Source organism: Corvus cornix, chromosome 8, assembly GCF_000738735.6.
Source record: "Corvus cornix cornix isolate S_Up_H32 chromosome 8, ASM73873v5, whole genome shotgun sequence".
NCBI lineage: Eukaryota > Metazoa > Chordata > Aves > Passeriformes > Corvidae > Corvus > Corvus cornix.
This window is the reverse complement of record NC_046338.1, coordinates 21,624,531-21,651,937: the sequence shown is the minus strand read 5'-3', so window position 1 is coordinate 21,651,937 and position 27,407 is coordinate 21,624,531. Positions and strand designations below refer to the sequence as shown.

General features: G+C 37.2%; 1 protein-coding gene across 3 annotated transcripts; it reads right to left on the bottom strand.

The window, feature by feature from the left end:
• KIF14 (kinesin family member 14) lies at positions 1 to 27,375 on the bottom strand. Of its 3 annotated transcripts, none has more exons than XM_010409261.4 (30): positions 26,268 to 27,375; positions 22,795 to 23,976; positions 22,183 to 22,437; positions 20,709 to 20,796; positions 19,168 to 19,266; positions 18,153 to 18,205; positions 17,793 to 17,823; positions 17,329 to 17,436; positions 16,073 to 16,189; positions 15,334 to 15,452; positions 14,843 to 15,015; positions 14,367 to 14,514; positions 14,202 to 14,265; positions 13,819 to 14,003; positions 13,000 to 13,102; positions 12,624 to 12,784; positions 11,694 to 11,841; positions 10,894 to 11,046; positions 10,156 to 10,282; positions 9,436 to 9,529; positions 8,753 to 8,891; positions 8,223 to 8,326; positions 7,676 to 7,770; positions 6,736 to 6,957; positions 6,403 to 6,587; positions 5,649 to 5,807; positions 4,993 to 5,112; positions 4,053 to 4,127; positions 3,288 to 3,426; positions 1 to 3,162 (listed from the first exon to the last, which is right to left on the bottom strand). In XM_010409261.4, exons 2-30 carry the CDS (start codon positions 23,886 to 23,888, stop codon positions 2,801 to 2,803), a joined length of 4,920 nt encoding a protein of 1,639 aa, XP_010407563.3. In that variant the 5' UTR covers positions 23,889 to 23,976; positions 26,268 to 27,375; the 3' UTR covers positions 1 to 2,800. The 3 variants fall into 3 exon arrangements, 2 of the variants coding, with proteins under 2 accessions (XP_010407563.3, XP_039411650.1); XM_039555716.1 differs by lacking the exon at positions 26,268 to 27,375 and adding an exon at positions 25,729 to 25,787; XR_005602450.1 differs by lacking the exons at positions 1 to 3,162; positions 26,268 to 27,375 and adding an exon at positions 25,729 to 25,787 and having other exon boundaries at positions 3,340 to 3,426; positions 4,053 to 4,138.
• Between the last annotated feature and the right edge of the window lie 32 nt (positions 27,376 to 27,407).

Sequence of the window (27,407 nt, the reverse complement as noted above, 5' to 3'; positions counted from 1 at the left end):
TTGTAAAAATCAGTGATCAGTTACATGATGTAGTTTTACTCTTTACATTTCCCATGCTTAGATACACAATGCAGAAGAACCAGTTAAGTTTTTAAAACTTCAGCCAAATACAAAATTATATATTTACACAAGTAGAAGTATATCAGGCTTCTCTTCATTTTTAAAGCATAAAAATCTGAACAACTGAATATACTTTCTTAACCCTTGAGCAAACTTGCAAAGGCCTTTACAGTAAGAAAGCAATTAAGCATCACACCTCATGTAAGAAGGAAATTATTAGCAGCAAGAAAAAGTGCTGAGTATTTTGGGTGCCAGGGCTGCACTGCTAGACATTTTTTGACGAAGTATTACAGTGTACTAGTCTTTAGGAAATACATATGTGGGTAAGTGGATCAGCATAATTACCTTCCCCATTTCCTCTACATCAGAAAAGCACAAAATCACTGAATAACAGCATCAATTATAACTACAGTGTGAAAGCTTTCAAAAGAAAATGATTGATTTCTGCTGTAGTCTTTTCACATAAAACAGTTCCAAGAGTCTGACATATCCTCAAAGACTGAAATTCTCAAGATGTTGAACATCTTCCCTCAGAAGGCGAGATGGCAGCTATGAATATCCACCTTGGAAGCTGTGCTGATTTCGGCTTAGGTAGGGTTAATTTTTTTCAAGGTAGCTTGTACAGGACAATAGTTTGGATTTGTGCTAAACACAATGATGATAAAATAGAGATTTTTTTTTTTATTGCTGAGCAGAACTTACAAAGAGCCAAGGCCTTTTCTGCTTCTCATACTGCCATTACATGTGATGGAGCCCTGTTCCCTGGGGATGGTTGAATACCTACCTGCCCACAGGAAGCAGCAAATTGATTTTCTTGTTTTGTTTGGCTTGTGTGCACAATTTTTGATTTCCCTATTAAACTGTCTTTATCTCAGCCCCTGATTTTTCTCACTTTTACCCTGCCAATTGTCTCCCCAGTCCCACCAGGAGGCAGTGAGCATGCAGCTGTGTGGGGCTGTTACCAGCTGGGGTTAAACCACAGCAGCCCTCTTTGGCACCCAATGTAGGGCTCAAAGGGTTTCAGATAACAACAGATCTGATTGGAATGTGTTAGATGGAATTTACAGCCCTTGTGGCTCTTTGGCTGCTTTGGGCAGACTCCTGTGCTTGCCCTGGGCTTGATGCTTTACAGTTCGTTAGTGTAGTGCTCATCAGTGGCTGCTTTTTGCTTTCCCTGCTGTTGTGCTGCTGATCCCCTCACTCTGCAGTGCCTGGGAACATTTTGAGGACAGCAGTGGTGACGCACAGGGACTGGCACCTAGCCAGGGCATCGCTGCTGTTTCTGTGCTGCTGTACTGGACACACTCCAGAACTCCAGCGTGAACACAACTCAGAGAGAGCGGGACCTGTGGATGGATCCATGTGGGAGCAGATATCCACCTGCAGCCCATGGAGGATCCCACACTGGAACAGCAGGATAACCTGAAGGAGGCTGTGACCCCAGGGAAAGCCTATGATGGAGAAGGCTCCTGGCAGGGACCTGTGGACCCGTGGAGAAAGGAGACCATGCTAGAACAGGTTTGTTGGCAGGACTTTTAACTCCATGAGGGACGCATGCAGGCTGTTCCTTAAGCACTGCACCCTGTGGAAGGGACCCACACTGGAGCAGTTCATGAGGAACTGCAGTCTGTGAGAAGGACCCACGACCCCATGATGAAGCAAGGGAGGACATGCTCCAGGCATAGGACCAGAGAATCCCCTGCAGCCCATGGGGAAGACCATGGGAAGCAGTAAATTAATTCTTTGTTCTGCTTTGCTTGTGAGTGTGGCTTTTGCTCTTCTTATTAAACTGTCTATAGCTCAAGCCAGGAATTATCTCCCTTTTACCCATCTGATTCTCCTCCACTGGTGGAGGAGTGAGGGAATGGCTGTGTGGTGCTCAGTTTCCAGCTGGGCTTAAACCACAACAGAAGTGTTAATGTCTATGAAAAAACCTTATGTTCTACTGTATAAATTGCTCAGCACTGTTGTGAGAAAATTGTGCTTAGTCCAGGCCTTCTAAAACCCATGCAAATTAATTTCCATCCTTCCTGTTAACTCCAGCCAGCAGACTAAAAGTAAGATGTTAAACAATGATAGAAAGAACAAGGAAGTGATGGATTGGGAAGCTCTCTACAACCTGGGATAATTTATATATTATTCAGGAAGCGATATGCCTCTATTCCAGTATGAATAGTGGTTAAAGTGATTTGAGCAATCAAAAGCTAATTCACTAGCAATGAACCCAACATAAACTTACTTCAGATCATGTTGAAGCACAGCATCATTGTGATACTTTAAGTCCAGATTCTTCAATGAACTAAAAACCACTTAAAAAAGCATTCATCAAATAAGGTTGTAAAGTACTTTTACTATCTCTCATTGTCCTTCTCTACATAAATAAATACAAAGTTTTTGCTCTGTTTAAAAAAAGGCATAAAAAACTACTTTCAAGTTGCAATAGCATTACCAGATCATAATGCAGCTGAGGTGAAGCAAAAATAAAAGAAAATTAAATTATTTCTTATAAACCTAGGTAGTAATACACTTCTATTAAAACAGAAGAAATTCTATTTTGAAGTTTAACAGCCTCTTAAGGAATGTATTTTTTCTTTGGTGAAATATAGGGTACTTATCCTCATACAATCATGGCATTTACTTTCACACCACTCACTCACTAATAATATTAGCAATAAATTTTAGCTTTTTGTGGTATGTTACAATAGGAAAGAGTTCTCTTTAATTTCTTGATAATAACATTTTACACCCATTCTATCCTACCAGGTGAAGGCTCTGGAGTCTGTGTGCATTCTGGAATCCCATTCCATTTCCAAGAAAATTCTACCTGACCTGTTTCAACCTGACCTCCTCGAGCCTCAGTAGTTTCATTACAAATAGTTTGAGATTGCAGTGATGGCTGTCCTTGTTCAAGTTCAAAATTCAGAATAAGTGAATCAACCAGAGAGTCCAATTCATCCAGGTTCATAAAAGGTACATGCATTTTCTGGATAGGGTTGTTCACAGAAGACAAGGTAAATAAACTGAAATAGTTGTTAAAATATCCAGCTATGACAGAAATATTTTCTGCAAAGCTCCTGAGAGGGCTGGTGTTTCTGTATAATCCTATGAAAAACAGAAACAAGAAGAATCAAAGGCAGCATTTTGCAAAGAGAGACCAAATAGCCCTCTCCTTGGCTTTGCAAGTCTCCTGCAGCCCATAGGTTACAGGTGGTAACTCAGCTAAATACCTTGCAACATGGAAGAAACAATTTGACAGACTTCAGTTAGGCACTGCTCCAATTCCAAATACTTCACAGCAATCTTAGTGCTTTTCTTTATTTCTCGATACAGAGTTTCTTCTTCTGGCAACTGAGATTCTGTTTCTTTCTGTATTAATAAAGAGCAGTTTAAATAGAACCAAATACATCAAATACATAATGCCTATTATGGTTTCAGTCACATAGATCAAGCCAATACAAAATCAAACTGATATCACCTCACAGAAGTGAGATAGCACTGAAAAGAAGTGCACATTGTTAACGCGGTTAGGAAAAGAAGAAAAAAGCAAATGACATTAAAATCCAGGAAATGCTTGGCTCTTAGATCAAATCATCTATCCTGGCTTTAATTCAAAATACCAGTAATTATGGTCATAATCTATGGCAGCAGTTATAAAACAGTTACACAAGCATTGCTGAACTTTCAGCTTAAAAAGAAAGCACAACAGGTAGTTAGGCTGTTCATGATGAGCACAAAAGGGAAGATATAAGTGCCTCAAGAAATTCTTTATCCTAAGTAAAATTAAAGAGCTTTGAGTGGAAATGCAGCAGCAAGGAAAGTTAGCATTCCAATCACAGGAATGATGCTTGATAGGAAGTGTTATCATGCAATCGTAAATATACAGTATGTACATATATATATACACACACACACACTCCTCTTCTTAGATAAATGCATCCTTAAAATTTAAATAGCAGACTCAAAGCACACATTTTCTGAAACATTTCTCTTACCTTTCTGCAGTAAGACATGTTATTTTCGAGGAATCTGGCTAATGCCACCACATTATCCTTTATTCGGTTTTGAATCTACAAAGAAACTTTTAATTATATTGTACACTTTATTCAAATCAAAGTGCATTAAAAGGATAAGAACGAACACTGACATACTAAAGAGAGAAATATCCAAAGCAGAAGTAACATTTTCTGCAACTTAACATGCAATTTTTCAAAGAAAACATTAACTGGTAGAAAACATTAATTACATCTGCAAGGTTTTAAACCCCTCACTATGGGAGGATCAAATGAACATATTTAAGTATTCGCTAAAGAAAGGTTGTCCCATAATTTTGTATCACTGCCATTCTAAGCAGCAGGGGTAGCTCTGGTGTTTTCTTTCCAACTTCACATTACTTGCATCAGAGACAAACCTTTACAGAAGTCCTGCAGACACTTAAGAATCTGCTGCAAGCAAACAGCATTATTCAGAAAGCAGAGTGCTCAGTTCCTTTTGCTGGAAACATGAAGTATTTGGGAGCCAAGCAAACACATTGAAATAAAATATTTTCAACGGTTTCACTACTGTCTGTAGGATTAAGAATGACAACAGTGAAAACCAGAGTAGGCAGAAAGTTTTGCTTTCCTTCAGAGGAACAACTGATCACTCAGAAGATTCCAGTCTTTCCTAAGTATTTTCTTGGAATTCAGCCAGGCTCTCTGTCAAAAGGGCTTACCCACTAAGAAAATGGTGTATGTCCAAGGGGCACCCTAACTTCCCAACTAGAAGTTTCAGCCACAGAAATGTTTTTTAACTATGGTGCTTATACTTTATTCTCTATTTTGTATAACTCCCTATAGTATCACCTTCATGATTTAAAATAGAAGCACAAAAAACAAAACATGATCAAGTGTCTACAAGATATAGTAGCAGTTTATAATCTTAATTTCATCTCACCTCATTTTGTGGACATAGTTTCACAAGTTCTTTCTGTACCATTCTTGCTTTCTCCTGTACAGCATCAATGAGACACTCCAGACCTGAGCCTACTCCATCATAAATGGCAAGTACAAATTCCTTTTAAAACAAAGGTTCAAAATGCAATGATTAAAGAATCTAATGTGGTCTTGAGTTAAAACAGATTTTCTGTAGTAGGCTAGAAACAATTTTGAGCTAATTATTCAGTGCAGGTCTCTTCAGTCACATGTCTTCCTTGAACTACAGAAGTTCAGTCAGATTTCTGTAAATTCAATGTGGCACTTAAAGCACAGATTACCAAAATATAAATAGTGAATTTCAGTGAGACAGATAGACTTGTATAATTCAGTGCAGGTACAAATGTAAAGGCACCATACACTTCTTTCTTTTCATAGGTTTAAGTTACGCAGATTTAAAGGATGTGGCTTTTAAGGGAAAAAAAAATGTTAAGGTTATTAATACATCTATTTTCACTATAAATATGAAGTATTTAGATAAACTCTAAATTTACTTAATTCAGTTGATGAAGTTGTTATATGTAACAATTTGCTTCTGAGTACAGTTACTCATAGCAAGTGTGACCTCAACATCAAAATTACTATTCATAATCAGTATTTCTAAGAAACATTTTTCACCTGCAGACTAGAGGCAGGAATGTTGTTCTCTTCAGGAAATGAAATATCAGCTGTTGTGACTACTGCCAAGTGTCCTGTGTATTTCATTGTTTGTTTTACTGTTTGGTTTACTTTGCTCCATGCTTCTGCTACCATCGAGGATATATCTGAAGAACACCCCTGGGAAACAAAGGCACATCATTCACTGATGCTAGAAAGCACCTCTGGTCAAAGAACATATACTTGCTATACAGCAAGAGTTTGTAGCACACAATGCTCAGGCATTTTCAGCTTTACATCTTCCTGCTTCCAATGGCTTATCTATCACAGCTAAAAATTCATGCCTTGCAACCACAAAACAACAATACCATTATACTACACAGTTAAAAAAAAAAAACAAACTTCACAAGGCTATGGCATGAACAAAAGTAATATTCACTGGCCACTGGTTTATAAGTTTCTAAACTGCAGCTCTTCAAAGTCTAATTTATCATTTGCTCTTATCACTGTGTGTTTTATTCTACCATTTTATGAGTAAGAACCAATGCTTCTGTCAGGGCCTGGGCACAGGAAGGTCTGCATTACTCTCCACTAGCACACATAACTACCAGCTTAGCCAGAAAAAAATGCAACCTTGGCCATTTATCTTCCCTAGGTGTGTTGATTTGTCATTACACACACTGGACATTTAAGTGTTTTTAGCAAGCCAGTAATAAATACTGCATTAATGCAAAGAAGTTCTCTACACACAGATGAACTCTTTAATATGCTTTACCTGTAACAGCAACTGTAAATAACCTCCCAAGTTCTTTATTTCCTGTTTCATTTCTTCATCAACTTTTATAGATCCAGGACACTTTTGGACATTATTAAGCCAGAGTTTACTTATAACCACAATCTGGTCAAAAGCAGAGATAATTCTGATGCTGTAGGACTGAGCAGCACGATCAAGAGAGAAAACTACAAGAGAAAGAGATCTATCAGATCCATCTCCTTTGCAAATGAACCTTGGAATGTTAATTCTTGTGGCTGACAAACACATGAATGCTTGTGCATCTGAATGACAAGTCATTAGTAATGTTTGAAACGCTATGAAAATGACACTTACAGTTCTCCTGACATTCTTCATCTTGCTGTTCATAGGCTTTTGAAATGGCAGATGCTCCAGAAAAAATTATAAACAAATTAGTTAGGAGACTATCTGCTATGCTCTTTCCTCCTTCGTTATTCTGTTCCAGTAAATCTAAAGCTGAACTTATAGATTCTTTGCAAATTCCAGGAAGAAACAATTCAGAAAAGCTTGGGCATATGCCGGACTTGTTCAGTGAACCTGTATGAGGTAAAAGCAAAACATACATGCAAGAAACTCTTCATAGGAGTGAGCGGTCAGTGTCTCTTTGTAATGACTTTTATATAGACACTCACTCAAGGCACTAATTCATAAAAAAAACCTGTACCACATTCTAAATAGTTTATAAATTCAGTTAGTACAAAGACAAATTCCATAGTGAAATTCTTTAACATGAATACATTTGTTTCAACAATCAAATGTACAGAGAGAAATAGAAAATAAAATCCAGCCAATCTAAAATAACTGAACGCACACAAATATTTGGAAGACTAAAGTATCCTATATTTCAGAAAAAAAAAGTTTGTAAAACCCGGCCAAAAGCTTGGGGAAGCCTCAGTAACTGAATGAACAGCAACAACACAAGCAAATGAAGTCTCCATATTACTGTATCAGGATTCAGCCTCTTTCTCCAGTTAACCCACATAGTTAAGCACAGTAATGTTTCAGGTAAATTTCTTAAATTAGTTCTGATCAGGAAGTTTTTGCCCTAACAAAGGATAACCAAATATACAGACACCCCTACTGTTAACAGCTTGACATTATGAATTTGAAGGTATCATAAACAGGACATTTTTAAGTTTGCTTTCCAACCACAGTGGTCTTTCTAAACAACTATTAGAAGCACCTATGTTTTATGCATGTAGTCAGTTTGAATTGTCAGTATGAAATGAAAGGTTTTCTGCCATATAGCAAGTACCTGATATATAGGAAGTCTGTTTATTCTGAATAGATTGCAATTTTATCTCAGACAAACATCCAGAAATTCTCTGGTTCTTCATGAAGCTTCTACTTCTAAGAAAGGATGATAAAATAAAAACATGAAAAACCTTGAAAAGAAAATAATTTCTCCTCGTCAAGCATTTCCATGATGAGCTACAGCTTGCAAAAGTGTGCAAGACAGTTATAAATATTGTTATAAGGCTAAAACTTCAAATACAAGGTCCCAGACCATATGCAATTTACTCCTTCAAAACGATGCTTTGATAGTATAGAAGTGGGAAGGAAACATTAAAAACTACACATTTCACTCTGCACTGATGATACATAGATGACCCATGATTTGGAAAGCTCAACACACAACTTTTGATCCTTTTTTTTGTCCATGAGGAAATCCAAGAGAATGAGTGAATACAAGATAAGAGTCATCAGATGACACAGTGTATGAGAGTGGAACAAAAGCATATTTAGATAATTACACAAGTTTTTGCTTTAAGTGTAGAAGAGTAGCTACAAATTACTTGTACCTTCTTCTGGAAAGCGAGGAAACGGAGCTGTCTGAAAGGTCAGGTTCCCACTCATCAGCAGGATCATAAAACACATCAACAACGGCTTTATTTCTATCATTACTCTGAAAAAATAAAGAAAACACAGGGGAGGAGGAGGGTTAAACAGAAAAAAGTGATAAAGTAGTCAGCATATGGATAAGTAGAAGATAATAATGAAAACTCAAGTGATACCTTTAGAAAATTAAATTTTCATTTAGAACATAAAACAATTGAACAACCAAAAGACTCACAAAGCAGTCCTTGTTTTACTGCTTCTTACTCTCTACACAAAATGACCCAAATAAAGCAATTTTCTTCCACTGTACTCTTTTTGTCTAATGGACAAGTGCATATGCATGTTTTTACTAAAAAGTAGTCACATGTCTTGCTGTTTAATATCACATAAAACTCAAAAAACCACAAGATTTTCCTTCTGTATGCATTATCAAAATCTTATCTTCGACAAAAAATAACTGATTATTGGTGGTTATTCTTCAATTGCTACTGACCTCATAGAGTTCTTTCATTGCTGCTAGTTTACACTCAAATTTCTCTAGGCTCCAAAAAGTTGTTATTCCCAGTTTGATATTACGAACCTGCACCTGAATAGAGGACACTGTTCCTGTTTTATCATCAATTTTGTCATGCCTAAGAATTGGAGAAAGTTAAAAAAAAAGAAGACAAAAATCAAGACAAAACACATATTCATATTGCAAAAATAAAAAAGGTACTTGTAGGTAGACTAAAATGAAGACTAAAAATGTGGCACAAAAATTTCTTGAGACATTATGCATCTCACATGCTTTAGGACCACTTTGATATGTGAACCGAAGTAAGATAGACATAGGCATCAGAAGATTCACCTCCAAAGCACACTTAATTCAAAGTTAATGGTCTATAGCTTACCTTTAAAGTTTTGATCTAAAATTCAATTAGAAATTCCCATTCAAAGTAACAAGGCTCAACTACACACTTAGCTAACACTAGCTTGGAAAATTCATTTATCGTGTTCAATTGCACAAGACTGTTAAAAGAAACACCAACAGCTCACTGCACATCCAGAATCCACCCTCAAATATATACATAAATATATATATAAATAAATATGTAAATATTTATAATGTGTAAATACACATAAATATTATATATCCATTACACATACACCTTATAACTAAGTAACTCAGATACTGACCTGCAGAAAACAGTGTTTTTCCCTAATTCATTACTAATGGTGTTAGCCTCTTTAATCATCACAGACAGCTTCAGAGACTTCCAGTTCAGTGGAACTAATAAAGAATATAGAAGATACTGATTTAGTGAACCAAACAATGTGATGGAACAACTTTAGGGTTAAAAAAGATTAAGAGCAGAAAAAAACCCGCAACCCAAAAGCACAAACGTAATTTACCCAATAACAGTTCCAATAATTTCCAATACATTGGGAAAAACTTACCCTCCTGGGCAAGATAACCCTTTTAAATGGTTGGGTAAAAGGTATTTCAGAAACAGAGGCATAAGACCAGACACTATATTATTATTATTATTATTATTATTATTAATCCAAGGCAGGAAACTGAACAAAATGAATTCTGTTACTCCAGTTTCCCCAATGAGTTAATGCCTGACCAGTGGAGACAGAGCGGGAAGGACTCTTAACTAATTGGGATAAATACAGACTACATGTATGTCCACCTAACCACCCTGAGTGTGATTACACAGAGCTTCTAACACAGTCCAATATATATAGATGATGAATGCAAAGGTTTGTAACAACCAGAAGACTCTTCTTGTTCAGGATCACTAGAGAAATGTTAGTGGAACAGAAAAAGTTCCTGTATCAGCACCCATTGCCCATGCCCACTGAGCAAGAGAAAAGACAGCATTGCCTTTGCAACATTATGCATATACATACCCATCATTGGTTTATTCCCACTTCTGTGATTCTTCTGAAGGCTGTGTATTTCCTCAGCAATCTTCTGCTTCTCAGCTTCCAGAGCTTCCACTATCTTTGCATGACGAATAGTATGGTCTTCTAGAGCCTGGGGGAAAATGGGCAGTGATTAAAAAAAAAAAAAAACAAAAAAAAAACAAACCTAAAACTCTTATTGCTGTTTGTTGAAGCTAAATTTTTTGTTCCTGCCATTTTAAAGACTAACAAAATTAATTTTATACTGGACATCTGCTATACTGATATAAAATAATTAATTTTCAAACTGACGGTTTTCTGGGTTTGCTTACATATTGCAATGCTCAAAAAAATACTGGAATTAAAAAGGAACAGCTTTTTTAAAAACTTGCATTTGTTGCAGCAGTCAGATATATATATGAACACCAGCCAAGACTCAGTCATTACTTACATTAATGTCTGAAGTAATAACTTTTGCCAAAGGCAACGGTTGCTAAATTTTGGTGCAAGAACAAAACCATCCACATTATTTAAGAAATAAGGTCAGCATTAGTCAATCCCCAACATTAATACGTTACCATACTCAGGTTGCAAACAAAACATCAGGTCTTATGCATAAAATCACACAGAAGTACTTTAAATCGTTTCCTTTACAATAATGGATTCTTAAAAAACAAACAACAAAAAAAGCCCCCCAAACAAACCACAGCTTATTGCCTAAAAACATTGTTTTTTTCCAATTACCTGCTTGGTAGCTAAGGTCTCCATTTCTAAACGCTTCTTATTGAAGTGGAGTTCTAGCTCAAGGCTTTTCTTTGCCTTCTCCAGCTCCTGTATTTTAGTTGTGGCTTTTTGGTTATTCAGTTCTTGGATTTGCTTCTTACGAGATTCTTCTCTCTAGTATCAAAAGGGAGACATGGGAGAAGGAATACTGCTTCTACAGCATTTCTGACCCATCCCTCAGGCAGATATTCAACACATTTAAAACTCGCAGCCTCTGTGACCTACACAGCCCAACATCAGCAATGGTTATATCCCCAGTCCAGAAGCATCACCTTAGGTCTTCTATAGAGTATGTATGATATAAGATACATCATTATTGTTTTACCATGTTTTACATATTCTGTGCCAACTCATGCATGTTGTAACCGTATTGAAAAAAAACAACTACAAAGTAGCATGCAAGCTTGAAAAGAAAAAAAAGCTGTGTTAATTAATCCAGTATAGTGATTTAAAAGCCTCATGCAATAAGGTAGATACTGTAGGTATTTTTCTTTGCTTACAAGTTACAATCCCTGGAATAACTCTGAAGAGAATAACCACTTCACAACTTCTTGTGTTACTAAGGCTGACTTTTTTTTTAAAGAATGAGGCTTTGCATTCCCTACAATGCTGCTATAATATGCAAGAGAAAAAGAAAACCAAAACCAAAACCACACAAACAAACCAACTCCAACCAAGCACCAAACAAACATATATCACACATACTAGTTTCTGGTTTACTTTATTGATATATTTTATGTAATGATGCAATGGCAACTTACCACTTCTGCTTCCAGGGATTTTATTTTGCTTTCATACGCTTCTTTTTGTGAGGTCAGTTCTTGTTGAACCATCTCTTTTGCTATTTGGACACTTTGCATCATTTCTTCCTTGGCTTTGAGTCGTGCCTCTTCAATTTCTGATTCAAGCCTACAAGTGTCATACATTTAGATTGCTGCTGTTTATCTCTTATAAGCTGTATAAAGATTATAAGCTTTTTTTCTGTCACGAGGGTTTAAGGTTTTTTTCAAACAAAACAACTCTCATATTTTGCATGTTTTTGAGTTCATGGACAAAATGTAGACACTTCCAATGTAAATATGGAAGACATTCCAGAATTTCAAAGTCCACTCAAGTTCCATTTTTATTTTATTACATCATTTTTCACAGATTTAAAGACTGCAATAGAAACTCACTAAATCACATTAAGATGCAAAATTAAATTTTAAATCCATGAGACTTACAGTTTAATAACTCCCCATAATGAAGTAAGTACAAATAACACTTCACTGTTTCTCAAACTCTCCACCATCACAGAAGACTCAGGTAATTACTTTGCGTTCTTTTCATTTTCCTAAGGGATTTACTTTTCAGACTTTAAATCTCTTTAAAACATCAAAAGTCATTTTCAGACTCATCATATGCTTGGAGAGAAAATAATTAAAGAGATACACTACTCTGAGACCCCCTGGAGCTCAGTGTTTCTTTAATAGTGGTCTACATTCTTGGTACCTGGATTAGCTTGTGGTGATTGAACCTTAGAGGTATACATCATTTCAGCTGTGACTGTGACTTCCATTATAAATGGAGTTGCTATTTTCCAACTACCCCCATCGTGAAATAATTAATAATCTTCAGTTATTTCTAAAACTAACTGCATGGTTGAATTAGCAACTGAGCTTAGTTTCAGAACAAGAAGAATCAATACTTACTGTGTTCGCTGTGCAATAAGCAGCTCATTCTTTGCAAATTCAAAATCTTTTGGACCATCATGCAAACATGTAGTCCCACAAGAAGGTGTTTTAACTTTCTGAACCTCTGCTGGATGATTAAACCTGAAATAATGGTCTCCCCCAAGGATTACTCGATCACCCTATTGGGAAAAAAAAAATCCTCCTAAAAGTTTTAGATTTATAAGAAAATTTTCAGTGTTTACAACATGCAGATGAAGCTAGAAATCAAAGAGAAATAGACAAATATTTATGGTTACAGAGCATTCTCAGAAAACTTGCAGTCTGAAGTTGAGATATTAACAAAGCAAAGAAACCCACACATTCACAAATTACTATTATCAAATCAATTACTTACATGATGCAGAACTGTTGGGTCCAAAATGCACTTCCCATTTACGTATGTCTTGGCTTCTCTAAGCGGAATAATACTTACTTTGCCAGCAGTATTTTTTATAACACTGAAAACAAGAAACATTTACAGTATCAGTAGCTCACAATTGCAAGTGATGTTTCTTAATAAACTAAAATTCAGGCTTTAGATAGTGTTCTGTTATTGTTTTTCTGTGTATTGTCTTCATACTACGTAGGTACAACACAATTAATGAACAACAACCTATATTTTGGTAGAGAACCTATATTTATATCTAAGAATCCACTGCTAAAAAATTACTACAATATCCTGCCATCTGCGCATTTATTTGATTATGTAACTTTCATGTTTTTAATAACTGATTAGTTACATTTCTTACAGCATTTTTTTAGGGATCAATTGCATAAAATGCACTTTAAGCAATATTTCTGCAGTACAGTAAAGTTGCTGTCTATTTTTATTAAAGTAAGAACTGTCAAGGCATTTCACTTTTCCACTGAACTAAATGTAACATTTATCTATCACGCAGCATTATTTGATCAGGACTTATTCATGCAGAAATGCTGCAGAAGAAAACTTTGCTACATGAATGAAATGAACAAAAATTAAACTACCTTAGTTAACAGATTTCTAGAGGGAACAGAAGGTAGTTGCCTTAATCATTGAGCAGTACAAAAAATATCCCTACATAGTATTTTCTTGGCTAGAAAACTACAGTTTGCTACTGCCAGAAGGAAGAGTGACTCCAGAAGAAAGGGAAGGGCGAGAAGAAACTTAAAGTATAAAAAAAAGAACACTACAAACCAGTGGTCATCAGCAATCAGCACTCCGGAAAGCTGGATATCATGTTTTGAATTTGGTGTACACCTTCCAACTGTAGTTTCTCCTTCTTTGATCATATATAACAGCACCTCAGAAAGCTGAGGATCTTCATTGAGATTGACAAGGTTTGGTAAATGATTGTCCATTTTGAATGCAATTCCAGCTTTCTAGATAAAAAAGAGCTCTGCTTTAAAAAACAATTTACTTTATGCATTCAAGTATCATATTAAATTTTTCTAAGAAGCCATAGCAATCTGTTAAAAGAAGAGCATTAAGGAAACCAAATCTTATAGCTACTCTCATTCTTCTGCAAGGTTTGCTGAGGTTATATTTTCTGTACTATGTCCTATAGAAAAAAAATGTACCTGCAATTCTTTTATATCTTCCAATTTCCTTTTCTCTGCTTGCTCAAGTTTTTCTTTCCAGGCCCTTAATATACAGAGAAAATAACAAAATATATTAGGAGAAAAATTACAGCGTATAAATTTTACCATTTCCATTTTAAATTAAGACATTAATGAGTGCCTAACCTTTGCATTTCTGCCATGTTCCTCTCCTGCTGGTGCAATTCTACCCTCAGAGATGTTATTTCCTGCAAATAACGCCTGTATTTTTCATGATCAGTGTTCAGAGCACTTTTCTGAGCTGCCTTCAGTTTTTCAATTTCAGCTTTTAATTCTACATTAGACAAACCAGACAAACAGTACATGTAAAAAATGAAGGCAAAATACACTTCAGTACAATAGTACAAAATTCATCCTGTTATTTAATTAAGACCTAACACTTTTCTCTATTTCTAGTTCTCAAGTGTAGCCTAAGATATCACCTATATTTAGGGAAAAAAAAGCTCACAAAGAACAATAATATTAAAAGGAAGAAGTTGTATTAGTCTAATAGACAAGCAGTCAATCAACACAACAGATTATTAGTAGTAAGAACTCTTATAAGAAATAAGCTAAACACACATGAAATGAAAACCCTGAAAGACTGCAGATGTCAATCTCACCTCTGATTAGTTTGACATTTACATCTTCATTTACTTTAGCAATGTTGATAATTGAACAAGCCTGTTTCGCATAGCGAAGGGTGCTGAGCGTCTCCTCCGTGCTGCTGGCAGCTGGGCTCACTGTGGCAATCATGGTCGTTTGGGAATTCCCACCAAGACTTTCCTTTAACAACCTTCATCGGACAGGAGAACAGCAATCAATCCCTGGCCCTCACACTGACAGAAAAATTCAAAACTTCCCAAGTGGAACAGATTAAATACAAAATACCCAGCATGTTGCTACTTATTTGAGAGAGACTGTTAGCTACTTAAAACACAAACCAAGCTCCTGTTTGGTCTATATCTGATGCAACAGGCTGATTTCTTCCCTCCACAGGTCATTTGAGAGAGAGCGAGAGAAAGGATGGGAAGTGATGCCTCATGAAGAGATGAGAAAACCACAGTCTCAGAAAGCCTCTATTTCTATATAAAAAACTCTGAAATATACATACCAAGTAAGGACAGATTCCCGGTAAGGAATGAACATTTTCTTTCCGTTTTGAGACTGTTTAGAGAGCGCAGAAATAACCCTTCCAAGGGTCAACAGTGATTTATTGATACTCACACCTTCCTACACAAACCAAAAGTAAATATAATACAGTTGCAGCTTCTTTTGTGATGTTATCAACTGTACTGTTGATTAATTATGTTTGTTCAATGTATGCTACAGCTGTACCACATCAAATGTCACCAATTATTACAAGATCAATAAGATGCAAGAGCATCTTTATTTGGATCTTCATTTGGAAAGAACAAAGGCTGCCTTTAAAATAAGTAGTGTTAAGAACCATCAAACTTACAAAGACAGCTTGAAATAAAGTCTCTTATTAGAAAAATCTATTTCATTAGATGCCCCCAAAAAGGGGAAAGCCTCAACTCCATGTGATATTCGATTCATGATTTCCAAAGTCACACAAACAGCTTCCTCTCACTCCTCCTGCAGGATCATTAGACCTGCATAACATGGGGAAAGGTGTTCTAAGCAAGATCTGCCACATTGCACAGTCCAAACAGCTTCTTCAGGCCACTCACCCTCACTAGCAAAATGTGATGTAATACTGACAAGCATAAGGGCTACATATATCCTTTTATAGCTACAGTTCCTGCCCAAAAGTTAGGTGAGCATGCTTTGGAGTTTAAGGGTATTCTTAGGAGTCAAACCTTTCCCACAGATTTCCATTCTTGATTTACCTTCAGCCTTTCTCCAGTGGTCTGAGCTTTTGTACAGCACTCACTGCCAGCTAGATCAATTAGATTTATGTGACTGGTAAGCCTACGATCACACTGTTTTTCATTCACAAATTCTACCTGGAAAGAAAGGGAGATGCTGGCATTCAAAACAAAATAAAAAGCCTGAAGACAAGCAGAAATCTAACAAGCTGTTCACATTAAATACATAAAAATTTCATGCTTCCATTTAACTTTTAACTTTTGATAGGATACCTTGTGTACATCCCTTGAAGGAGACTAAGCTCAGACTTATAACCATAGTATCAGTTGATTGTGGCTGAATAACTGCATAAGCATAAACTGCAAACACAACAGATTACCAAACTAGGAGTTTGGGTCTGAAGTTTGATGACTGCAGTCAATCCAATTGCAGTTATCCAATAAACATGCAAATCAGTAAGCTGTTACTGACTTAGACCAATGAAGATCAGTTAAGGAGTCGGTGGAAAAAGTTATGATAGAGAAAAATCAATAATCTAGTGGTGAGAATGGCAAGGGGAAGAAGAAAGGAGAAAATCCAGGAAGCTGGGACAAAAAATTAAACCAATCAAGAACAAAAAACTCCCAAACCAACAAGTCATTTGTCAATGGAGAAAACTGACAGTCTGTAGACTCCTGAGGAGCTCTACCTATTCCATTTCTGTCTTCAGGCTCACATCACTAAGTCAGGTTTTGTCTTTTAAGCATCTGCAAATCAGATGAGGAGTTGTAGTCCCTATATCCTGGAGACACCTGGGGAAGAGGCATCCTGAAGCAAGAAAACATTTATTCAGTGAAGTGTGTTGAAACTGAGCAGAAATTGCATCTCCTACCATTGCCCCAGTTTGTTGCCTGCAGGAACTCAGCACAGCCACGCACCTCGCACAGCCTAACCTTCTAAAAAGCTAAGATGTGTTGGCAGCAGTGTGAAATTCAATCTGGCCTCAATTAGGATTCCTGTTACATCTCAAAAGTCACACTGAGAAGCTTGGAACTACTCCTAGATCTGTCAGCCTAGATATATTTATACTGCTGCTATAAATATACTTAGCACAAAGACATCAGAATCTACTCAAAGCATGTAAAATAAAACAAGTTTTGCTGTGTAGAAAGCCATGTTAAAATGCCCTGTGCTTTACTCAAAGCTCTTCAGGTATATTCTCACAACTTTCCAGGCAGCACACGAAAGAACTTTTTACTACCAGATTTGAACAGATACAAAAAAATCCCAGCAATACCTTGGTTTGTGTCAGGACAAGGGTGAAGACAGAATGAGATCTAGAGCTCTTGTCATTCATTACTGTAGCAGCTGTTGCTCTCTGCTTATTTCCTAGTTCAAGCCAACTCTGTAGGAGACAAAAGTCAGAATGTGAAACCAAACCCTGCTATGGATGGTTAGCTGAATATTTAAATTTTGCAAATACAGTTACTAACACAAATTATGACTGTAAGAGAGGAATTAGAAGTTAAACTTTAGAAATAACCATGTGTACAGTAACACTTGATGGTACAAATCTACTCGGCTCCATTATACAAGACTAGTCTTCATCACGCTTTTACAGAATCAGCTGAAATATCATAGACCACTGGACAGTCTGTTAAGGATTTGCTTCCCATCCATGGAATTTATTTTTCACCAGTAAGCAGGAAAGGAGCAGGCAGAAATATTTGTATCCCCTTTTGGTAACTAAATAACTCTTACCTGAATATCAGAGTAAGAACGGACAACATTCCTAGAATGGGGGGGAAAAAGAAAAGTTTGGATTCAGACAGTTTTCTTTCTATAGATTTCCCTGTTACCTGAGTTCTGAAACATTTTCCCAGTTACAAACAGAAAACAAATACACAATGAAAGCTTCACTTGTCTTGAGACTTCCACACATTTTTCGCTAAGGCAATAAAGACAATATATAAAGCTAATCATGCATTTTTCTAAAACTACGTAACACTGGGATCTTGCTTAATTTACTGGTGAGTACACAGGTTTTCATGGACCCTCGAGATAATCATCACACTCAGGATTACACCATACATGATTAAGATAAGTACAGTTAAGACTTACACTGTCAGGCCTTCCACATATGGTCCTAAAACTGGATGTTCTCTTACACGAAGCTGATGAGAATAATTTCAAAATAAAATTTATTAGGAGTGTAGTAGTTAAATCTAGCACTCAGGAATATCTTAAATTTAAAAAAAAAATAATTCTGCAACATAAATCTATTATATTTCTAAGTAGCTTACCCCAAAATCACCGGCAAAACTCAGAGTGAAAGCATTCCTGCTTTGGACGAGAGAGTAGAGCCTCAACTTCTTTGTAACAAACCCACCTAGGTCCCAAGCTTAGGTTAAAGGACTTATTTCAACAGCAAGTTGAATGTTGCACATCATCTTTATCATAAACTAATACTCAGTTTACACACAAGTGGCCTGGATAGTGTTCAATGTCAAAGCATAGGAAGTACTTTTCTTTGATAAATCAGTCATGATAAATTCCTTCCCTACATACACTACTTCAGACAAATTTCATTAATTTATGGTTTTACATATTCTAATACACAAACACTAAAAACTAGCTAAACTAGTTTAACTAGTGATCCTTAACTAGTTAATCAGGCCAATCTTGTTTCTTTTCCACCTCTTCCAGCTTCTTGAGAGACAACCAGTCAACAAAAAAAGAAAACTCCATCTAAATTACAGGACTATAACTCAAATCATATTGTACTGAAGATTCTTATTACAGCCTGGAGATTTAGATACATAATATCCTAGAAGGATTTTTATAAAGGCTGATAAGATCATCTTCATTTTGCAGATAAGGGAAGATTTTAAATATTTTGATAGATTCTACGAAATCATTTTGTTTCTATTTCAGCATTGCTTAGCATTTCTCCAGTGCCAAGCATTTTGCTTTAAGTCATGTGGTAATATTTTTGTTTTTTTACTTGAATCCCATTGTTCACAACTAATGTACTTAGACAAAAAACAATGATCACTTGTCATTTGTGCATTTTTGTTTCAGAATAAATGCCACTACTTGGAGGTTATGCAGATACTTGATTCTGTGAGCAACTTACTTGTTGTTTCTTCTGTCCATTTTCAGCTTTAAAGACAAGCAAATCATGAATTTTCTCATTGTATACTTCATAGAAGCTCATTTCAAGATGATACAAGACCTAATAAAATTAATAGTTATTAATATAGTCCACAAAACACATTGATCATCCTTTGCTTCAAAAATTAACTTAAACTGCCAAATCCTGATTTTCAATGTTCTAAACATTTGTGCTGAAGGGACTTTCCAAGAGAAATGATATCATGAAATAATTTGGGGTGGAAGGGACCCTTAAAGGTTATTTACTGTAACCCCACTGCTAAGATCAAAAATACAATTCATTGGAATTCCATCCATAGATATTCCTAGATGGAAGCTATAAAGCACTAAAAAAAAAAGTATATTATCAACTTCAGAAGTTTCAGCGTTGGGTTTTTAGTACACAAAACCATAGTTTTGTTTGCACCTGCACTCATCTCTTTCCTTTAGGTATTGTGCTTCTACAGCACGGTATTTGTCACAGGGAACACATGGATTGATGTTGTCAACATCCTGACTGGAACAGAATGACGTAATGGGAAGGTAAACTTTGATTCTACCTACAACAATTAAAAAAAACCAAAAACACCACAACAACACTGCCATGAAAACACATCTTTTTCCTCTGAAGGTATCTGGGTTGTCTTTCTGTTTTCAAATAAAATGGAATTTTCTTTAAGAGACAAGGAAGACTGCAGCAAAACCCCTAAAGCACTGGAATCAGAAAGACAAGACTCAAGACAATTCACTGCCACGGAATCACTTACAATGCAAAAGCAAAGGAATAAAAAAAACTCTGGATTTTTTAGAAGTTATACTTTATAAACAAACTCAGCAAAAAATAACTTTCTTAAATTCCTCAGTGTCTATCAAATCTGCTTTAGGGTTAGAATATTACATGTTCACAGGTATTAGGATTCAAAGTCTAAAATTCAAATATAAAGCAGTAAAGAAATTTGGAATACTTAAAAATGGAAAAGTTTGCCCGAATAAGATTAACTGAATGTTAAGGTCTACTGAACTGCAAGTCCGTCATTACAGACAGAACCAACCACACAGAGAAAAAAATACAAAGAAAGTGGGGGCAGTTATTTTTTGTTTCAGCTAGAATACTAGAATTGGAATATTATTACAATGTATTGTGCTTTGATAGGTGACGTTTAATGATAAATTCATATTTTTGAGCTCTATTTTACTGCCTCCACTGAAAGTAGGGAGCTCACTGGGATTTTGTTTTGCCTTTCCTTACATAAATCTCATACTGTAAGGCATGCAATATAGAGGAAAGAATCCTAGTCTACCAATGCAAGAAAAATATCATGCCCATATTTTCTTCTCACATTACTGCCATTAAGGAAGCAAAACAAAGTTGATTTTGACTGTTTAGGGAACCCCTTGAATCAGAGCTATGAATAGAAATAAGACTTGAATCAGCAAAAAAATATGAACACTAATAGATGGATCAGCACTAAGGTATCGGTTTCCTCATATTCCAATGTAAAGTCAATGGCATAAGCATATCACCTGTTCCTTGTCCATTTGTGCTATTTGATTGAAAAGATCTTCACAAAGTCTTGGAATTATTCCTCGGTCTTCATCAAACCCCATCATCCTGCAGTTACAAAAATCCTGCTGGTTTAGCTTTGTAACTCTCCATAGATAGTTTTAATGTTAACTGTACAGCTCTAAAGCTGCCATGCCATACACTTCTAAATTATACAACAAAAAGCAACAGAAATAAACCTGATCTAAATCGGTGCTTGTCTAAGTGTGGAGTTGGACAAGGTGATACTCAGAGGTATTTTCTATTTCATCCATTGAGAAATGGGTTGAAAACCCAAGTAAAATGAAGACTCTACAGCAGCTGAAAAATATGTTGCACTATAAACACTAAACCTATAGATGTTTAATATCTTAACATGCCTGCATTTTATATTCTCTGCAGACTTCCAGTGTAACCTAAGCCCGTCTCCAGCTCTGGTGCAGTTTTTCCCTGTTGAGTTCTGCCACAGCAGAACACCAGTGCACTGGACTAATCCACCTACAGTCTAGAGACACACACAGCTGCACAGCAGAAATTTGTTGTGTAAACTTGACCAGAGGACCCTGATACTAATTTCAGCCTTGTTCAAAACACAAAGGGGTGAAGGTAAGATATTAAGTGAAAGAAAAAAATCCCAACAAAAACCCAACAAACCAACAGATAGGATAACAATTGCAATTCAGAGTTCTCTTTCTTTTAGGCCAAGGTAAAAACAACAGCGTAAGTAAAAACTGAGTTCATCCACTTAAAAGAGAACTTACTTCTGTGTAAATTCTGTATTTATTGTAAATTGAACTGAAACATTTCTGATCCTCAACTACCTTTATTAAAAGTCTATAGTACTGATAGGAATTATAAAACTCATAAACTAATTTTAATAGATGCATGTTTGGAAACCAAACAGCTCACTAAGCATTCTATTTCAAAATACAAATAAGATACACACAGGTGGCCATAAACCCTAAAAATGTTACTTATCTGGGATTATTTTTTGCAAAGATTTGATTTCAAATAAGCAGTGCCACAAACACCTGGCTTTATTTGAAGTTCTGAAGCTTAAGGACCATAATTATAATGATCTCTTAAATGTCTTCTCCAAAAAACATGCTATATTTTACTATGTTGCTTCATGCACAAAATAGCAAACAGTGGTGAAAAACAGCATTGGAAGAGTTTGAGAAGCTTTCTGCAATGATAAAGGTTTTCTGAAACTGAAAAGTTTTTATTTTCTTCATTAAAAGTAGAAAGAAGTCAGGGTCAGATACATAAAAATATTCCAAAGTTAACTTTTGCTTAACTGCTATAAATATTGGTTTAATTATTTTTAAAATACACACTAACATTTTGACACAATTCAATCACGCTGAAATCTGTTCCATACAATCTCTTTCATGACTTAACACTGCATAACAATTGGCTCCTATGGAATTTTAACTATTATTATTAGCAACTTACGTGTACGATTTTCCAGAGCCAGTCTGCCCATAAGCAAAAAGACAAGCGTTGTATCCCTCAAAAGCTCTTTCAAGGAGTGGCTGTGCCAAAGTCTTATAAATCATTGCTTGACTTGCAAAATTAGGATGACCCTTGTCAAAAGACCAGAACGAGAAGTCGTAACTGAAGCTGTAAACTTGGTTTGTGGATGGATTTCGTACAATTGTCTCTGAACCACTCACGGAGATTACAGGGAATGAGTTTTCAGTTTTCTCTCTGAACGGAAAGTGCGGAAAATAAAAAAAATATAAGCTACATGCTTTGAGTTAGTAATTTCAATCTACTGCCTAATGGAAAATAAAAAGATCAGTGATCATTGCTAAAAATACCTGTTTGAGGAAAGGTATTAAGGCTCAAAATACTTCTGTTAATGAATATGTAAAAAATAGACCAAACACCTATAAAGTCAATTCAGTGTCTTAATAAAATCTTTATCTTAGTGTTGCATGAAGTATAATACATACTTGGAAGTTATCTGATATCCTTATTGGGTCAATGTTTAAATAACTCAAAAAGTACAAAGTAGAAATCAACATACACTGTTAGCACCAGAAATAAGTCCAGGATACAAACCTGTTATTGAAGGGCCGCACCCGCGCAGCTACAATCACTTTGCTGTTTTTCACTTTGAAAACATCTTCCCCAGTGCTGCTGCTCTCAGCTAAAGTTTCTGTGTTCACTTTTGTTTCTGAACCTGTACTCACAGGAAGAGAGCTGGAGACACTAGGGAGTTTTTTGGCTAAAATTTGCAGATGAGGTGTTCGTTCATTTGAGGTTGGCTTGGGAGCTGGTTGATCTTGAGAAGTGCTGTTCATTGGTGTCAGTGTAAATCTTTCTGTTGAAACTTTTGCTGGTGTCCTTGGTCTTTCCAAGCTGGTATGTTTCATCATCAAGTGCTGTACCCTTTGCTTTCCCGCTAGCTTATTTATATTGCCTTTTTCATTCGGTTGTTCTCCTGATAGCCCATTAGTACATTTTGAGGTAACTAACTGTTCTGATTTAGGAACTTCATTTTGAAACTTTGTGTCAGCAGTGCTTGTCTTATCTTTTATGCACTTGGAAATAGCATTTTCACAGACGCAACCAACTAAACCAAAGGAATCCTTGCTGTTCAGGTTATGCTGCAACTTGGTACTTGACTGATTCTCAGTTAACTTCAAGTTTGGTTTAACACCATCTGTACCCTTAATATTCTGTGGAAGTGTAATCTTGCCATTTCTTTGCACATCAAAGTCATCATTTTCTTTTCTAGGCACAATATTCTGATTAATTTTACTCTTCTCTGTGGACCCAGTCCTCACACGCCTCTGCAAAGTAAGTCTTTTCTCTGTTTGTAGCTCTTCTGTGCCCTGTGTTGTGTCACTACCAGACACTGATTTTTTGCTTGTTCCAGTTCTCCTCTGGAGTGTTAATCTGCCTTCAAGTTTAAAAGTAGTTGATGCATCACTCACTTTTTCACAAGCTGAAATCACATAGGTCCTATTTACTTCCTCAGTCTTATTCTCAGGACACGAAGGCAGACTATCCTTTTCTCCCAACACCTGTGACCTCAGCTGCTGCCCAGATGCTTTGCTGCTGGCCAGGGTGTTGTGCGAGGAAGCCTTCCGCAAAGTGGCAATGCATCGTGTCCCAGCGGGGCTCCTGGCAGGAACTGTGTAAATAGGCATCTTGTCTTCCAGCAAATTAAAACCCAAATGTTAACAAGTACAGCACCTTTCCTAAAGGATTATTTCTAGTTGCTGCTTCATGAGGAATCTGGGGAGACAAAGCAAAATTTTTTTTACGATTCTCAGGTCCAGTGTGAGTTATGTTTTGGTGCACAGGGAGCTCCTTACATACACTGCAGTACACGTTCCCAAACATTAAGAACACTTAGTATCCTGCCTCACCTCCAGTATTAAAAGAAAAAAAAATTACTTTATATTTGAATGACTGCTTCCAACAACAGCAGGTTACTTGACTTGATTTATTGAATCCTATGATTTGTTTCAGAAAGTAAACCAACCATTACAAAGACGCACCAGTTGGTAAAAAGAACAGTATAACTATTTAGCAACAAAGATGACCATGGATATTTCTTCCAAGTGATCTACCATGATTACCAAAGCAAGGAAATTCCAGATTGTGCCTCCATTCACTCACAGCTATTTACACTCAGAGTTTCACAGGCAACAGACTCCAATAGAACAACAGTTAGCCTTAAATAGGAAGTCTGTGAACATGTGAAACAGATTTTTTTCAGGATTTTGATATGGAATATATATAAGCCAGTATCAGAATAGGACAGTTAATAAAGACAACTATTAATAACACCTTTAGATGTTATTTTAGCTCACTCTAGTACATAGCCACATAGCAAAACAATAGATACCTAGCCTAGGGGACAAAAGAAAACTGCAAAATATATTCTCTGTCCTTTCTACATGTACATATTTCAAAAGGTCTATATATGTAATCTGTATAGGAAAGTATGTTTTCCCTGTTGCATTTGCATCAGAGTTACTGGGTTGTAACAGGTTTGATATCAGTACCCACTGCAGACTTGCCAGCTGCAATTAATTCACTGTTACAAGTCAACGAGAAGTCATCTGTCTTTGATCCTTCAAAAGCTGCAATATCATTAACAACAGCAGTACATGGTCGGGGGGAGAAAGGAAAGCAAGATGAGAGCAAGTGATGTAGAAGAAACCATTTAGCTACTGCTCCAACAAAAGTTTCCTTTAACGCTGCACTTTTAAGTTATAGCTTTCAGAGTACTCTCAGACTTTATGCAATTACATCCACTTACACATGTCACGACTGCAGTTTTCATAGCTCACAACTTGTGAGGAAAATACCAAAATTTCAGAGCAGTGTATTTATTGCTCAATCCAGTTTGAGACAGGAAACTATGGTTCATGAGTAGTAAAATACAAACTTTGTGGTTCCCTCTAGCAGTCAGTAAATAGAGAAACACGGATGTAAGCTATGAATGGTCTTAGTGTTTTCTGAAAAGTCCATCCTTTCCATGCAGCTTTAACGTAACTCTTGTAAGTTCTCCCCTCCTCTTGCCACAGCTGTGCCTTGTGAATAGTCACAAACTTTGTCTGTAGAAAAGCGAAACTCCCCATTAAAAGCTCCTTCGTTCTAAAACAAGGAATGAGGTGCAATTCGAGAGAACTGAACTCAGAACAAGAAATACGATCATTCCTCATTTTTAAAAAATTACAGCCACTAACTAGGGACGAAAGCTAAGCGCTCAAAGCTGGGCGAAAGCGCAGGAGGAACCGGCAGCTCTGTTATCCCTCAGCAAAGCTCCCCTCTCTCCCCGGCCGAGCCCCGGCAGACCCCGCACGGCCGCGGGGCTGTGTCACGGGCCCGCCCTCGGGGAGAGGGCGAGGAGGCAGCAGCAGCACCTCCAGACCCGCGGCCCCACACAGCCCAGAGCCCCGCGGCTGCCCAAACCACAGCCCGCGGAGGGGAAGCCCCCGCCGGGAGGCAGAAGGGTCCGCCCGGGCCGCCCCTCACCTGAGCGCGCCCCTCCTCAACCGCCGCCCGCCCCGCTGCGCTCCGCTCGGGCCGCGGCGCCGCCCCCGCCTCGTTTGAACGCGCCGGGCGCGCCCGATTGGCTTCGCCAGGCACCGCCCAGGCCCGGCCCCGAGGCAGCGCCCCGCGCCGCCAGGGGGCGCCGCGGCGGGCCGGTTGTGAGCGCTGAGGCGCGGGCAGGGCGCGGGCCGGGACCGCACCCAGCTCCACCCGCTCCGCACGGCCAACCTCAGCCCCGGCAGGGCAGCTACACCGCACCTCGTGCACAGCCAAAGCACGGGTGAAAAGGGGACGAAAAACGGGTGGGAAAGGAATTAAAAGAACTCATGACACTTAGGCAATGTTGGCACTCCGAGCAGCACCAGGAGAAGAAATAAAAACAGGGTGCTGGAATCGATAGATATATACGCCCACAAAAGACCCATTGATAATAAAATATATTATACATAACCATGTAAACCCAGTAACAATAAGAATGCTTGCTGCAAGATAACAGAACCAAGTTGCTGACACAATTTTACCTTTACAGATCCTGTACTTGAATTTAGTTCCTGAGACAAACGTGGTGTAGAACTGTTGTTTGATTTCACGATTGTTGAACACAATTTGTGGAATTTTGGTACAGCAAGGCCATGGGTAGAGGTGTCCGAACTTCTAAACATACCAATGGCTAAATTTGTCTGCAGGAGTGTTACACAAAAACATTTTATAGGCAGGAGTGGATTATTTCCAACGAGAGAGAAAAATCAACAAATTCCATCTCTAAAGAAGACATTATTTTGATATGATGCCAAATTGAAAATAGCACTAAAAGCATGGCAACGGTTTTACACATTGTTGTGAATTATGTTAAGGGGAAAAATGTTGTAAACAATGTCAAAGGAATTCAACACCCCTAACGTGTCTTCGGACAGACCCCAGCTCTTGTTTGAACTTGGCTCTACAATTCAAGATTGATATCAAACAGTCATATTCAACAACTCCCACCAAATTGTCTCCTCACATCTACAACATTAGTCCCTGAAGTAGTATCTGGCACTGGTGCCACACTCATGTCATCAGTCCTGCGCTATGTAAGACCCACTCTTTTTATTTCTTGTCAGGGAAAAAAATAAGCTACTAAGCTCTTAACAATTTCTTTGCCACCAGTCAATTTATCCCATTGCTGTCCTTTGGCCAAAGAGCAGACATACAATGCACAGGACTGACATCTAACTCCCTGCCAAAAAGGGATGAGGCATCACAGCAGCATGAAAGGTCTGATGAAACTGATTTTTCAAACTTCAGTTTAAAAGTGGGAAGGGGGGGAAAAAAAAAAAAGGAAGTTCCAATTATGACCTATCTCAGATTTAGGATGGGAAATCATACAACACTATTTTAATACAGTTTTGACCTCATTTCCCAAAAAAAAAAGGAAGAACATCTGGTGTCAGAGCATGGCAAGTTATGCTTAAATGAGTAATTATGACCATTTATACATTAATTAAATTTCATTAGATAAAAACAAAATTATAGCGTTTATCTCATTTCTCTTCAATGAAGTTACACTAATAACAAATTATTTCTGGTATTGCAAAGTCCTTGAGCAAAACTTCCAGCTAGTCCACAAACACTAAAGGAGAAACTAAATTTTCAGTACAAACAAGTTTACAAACAAAACT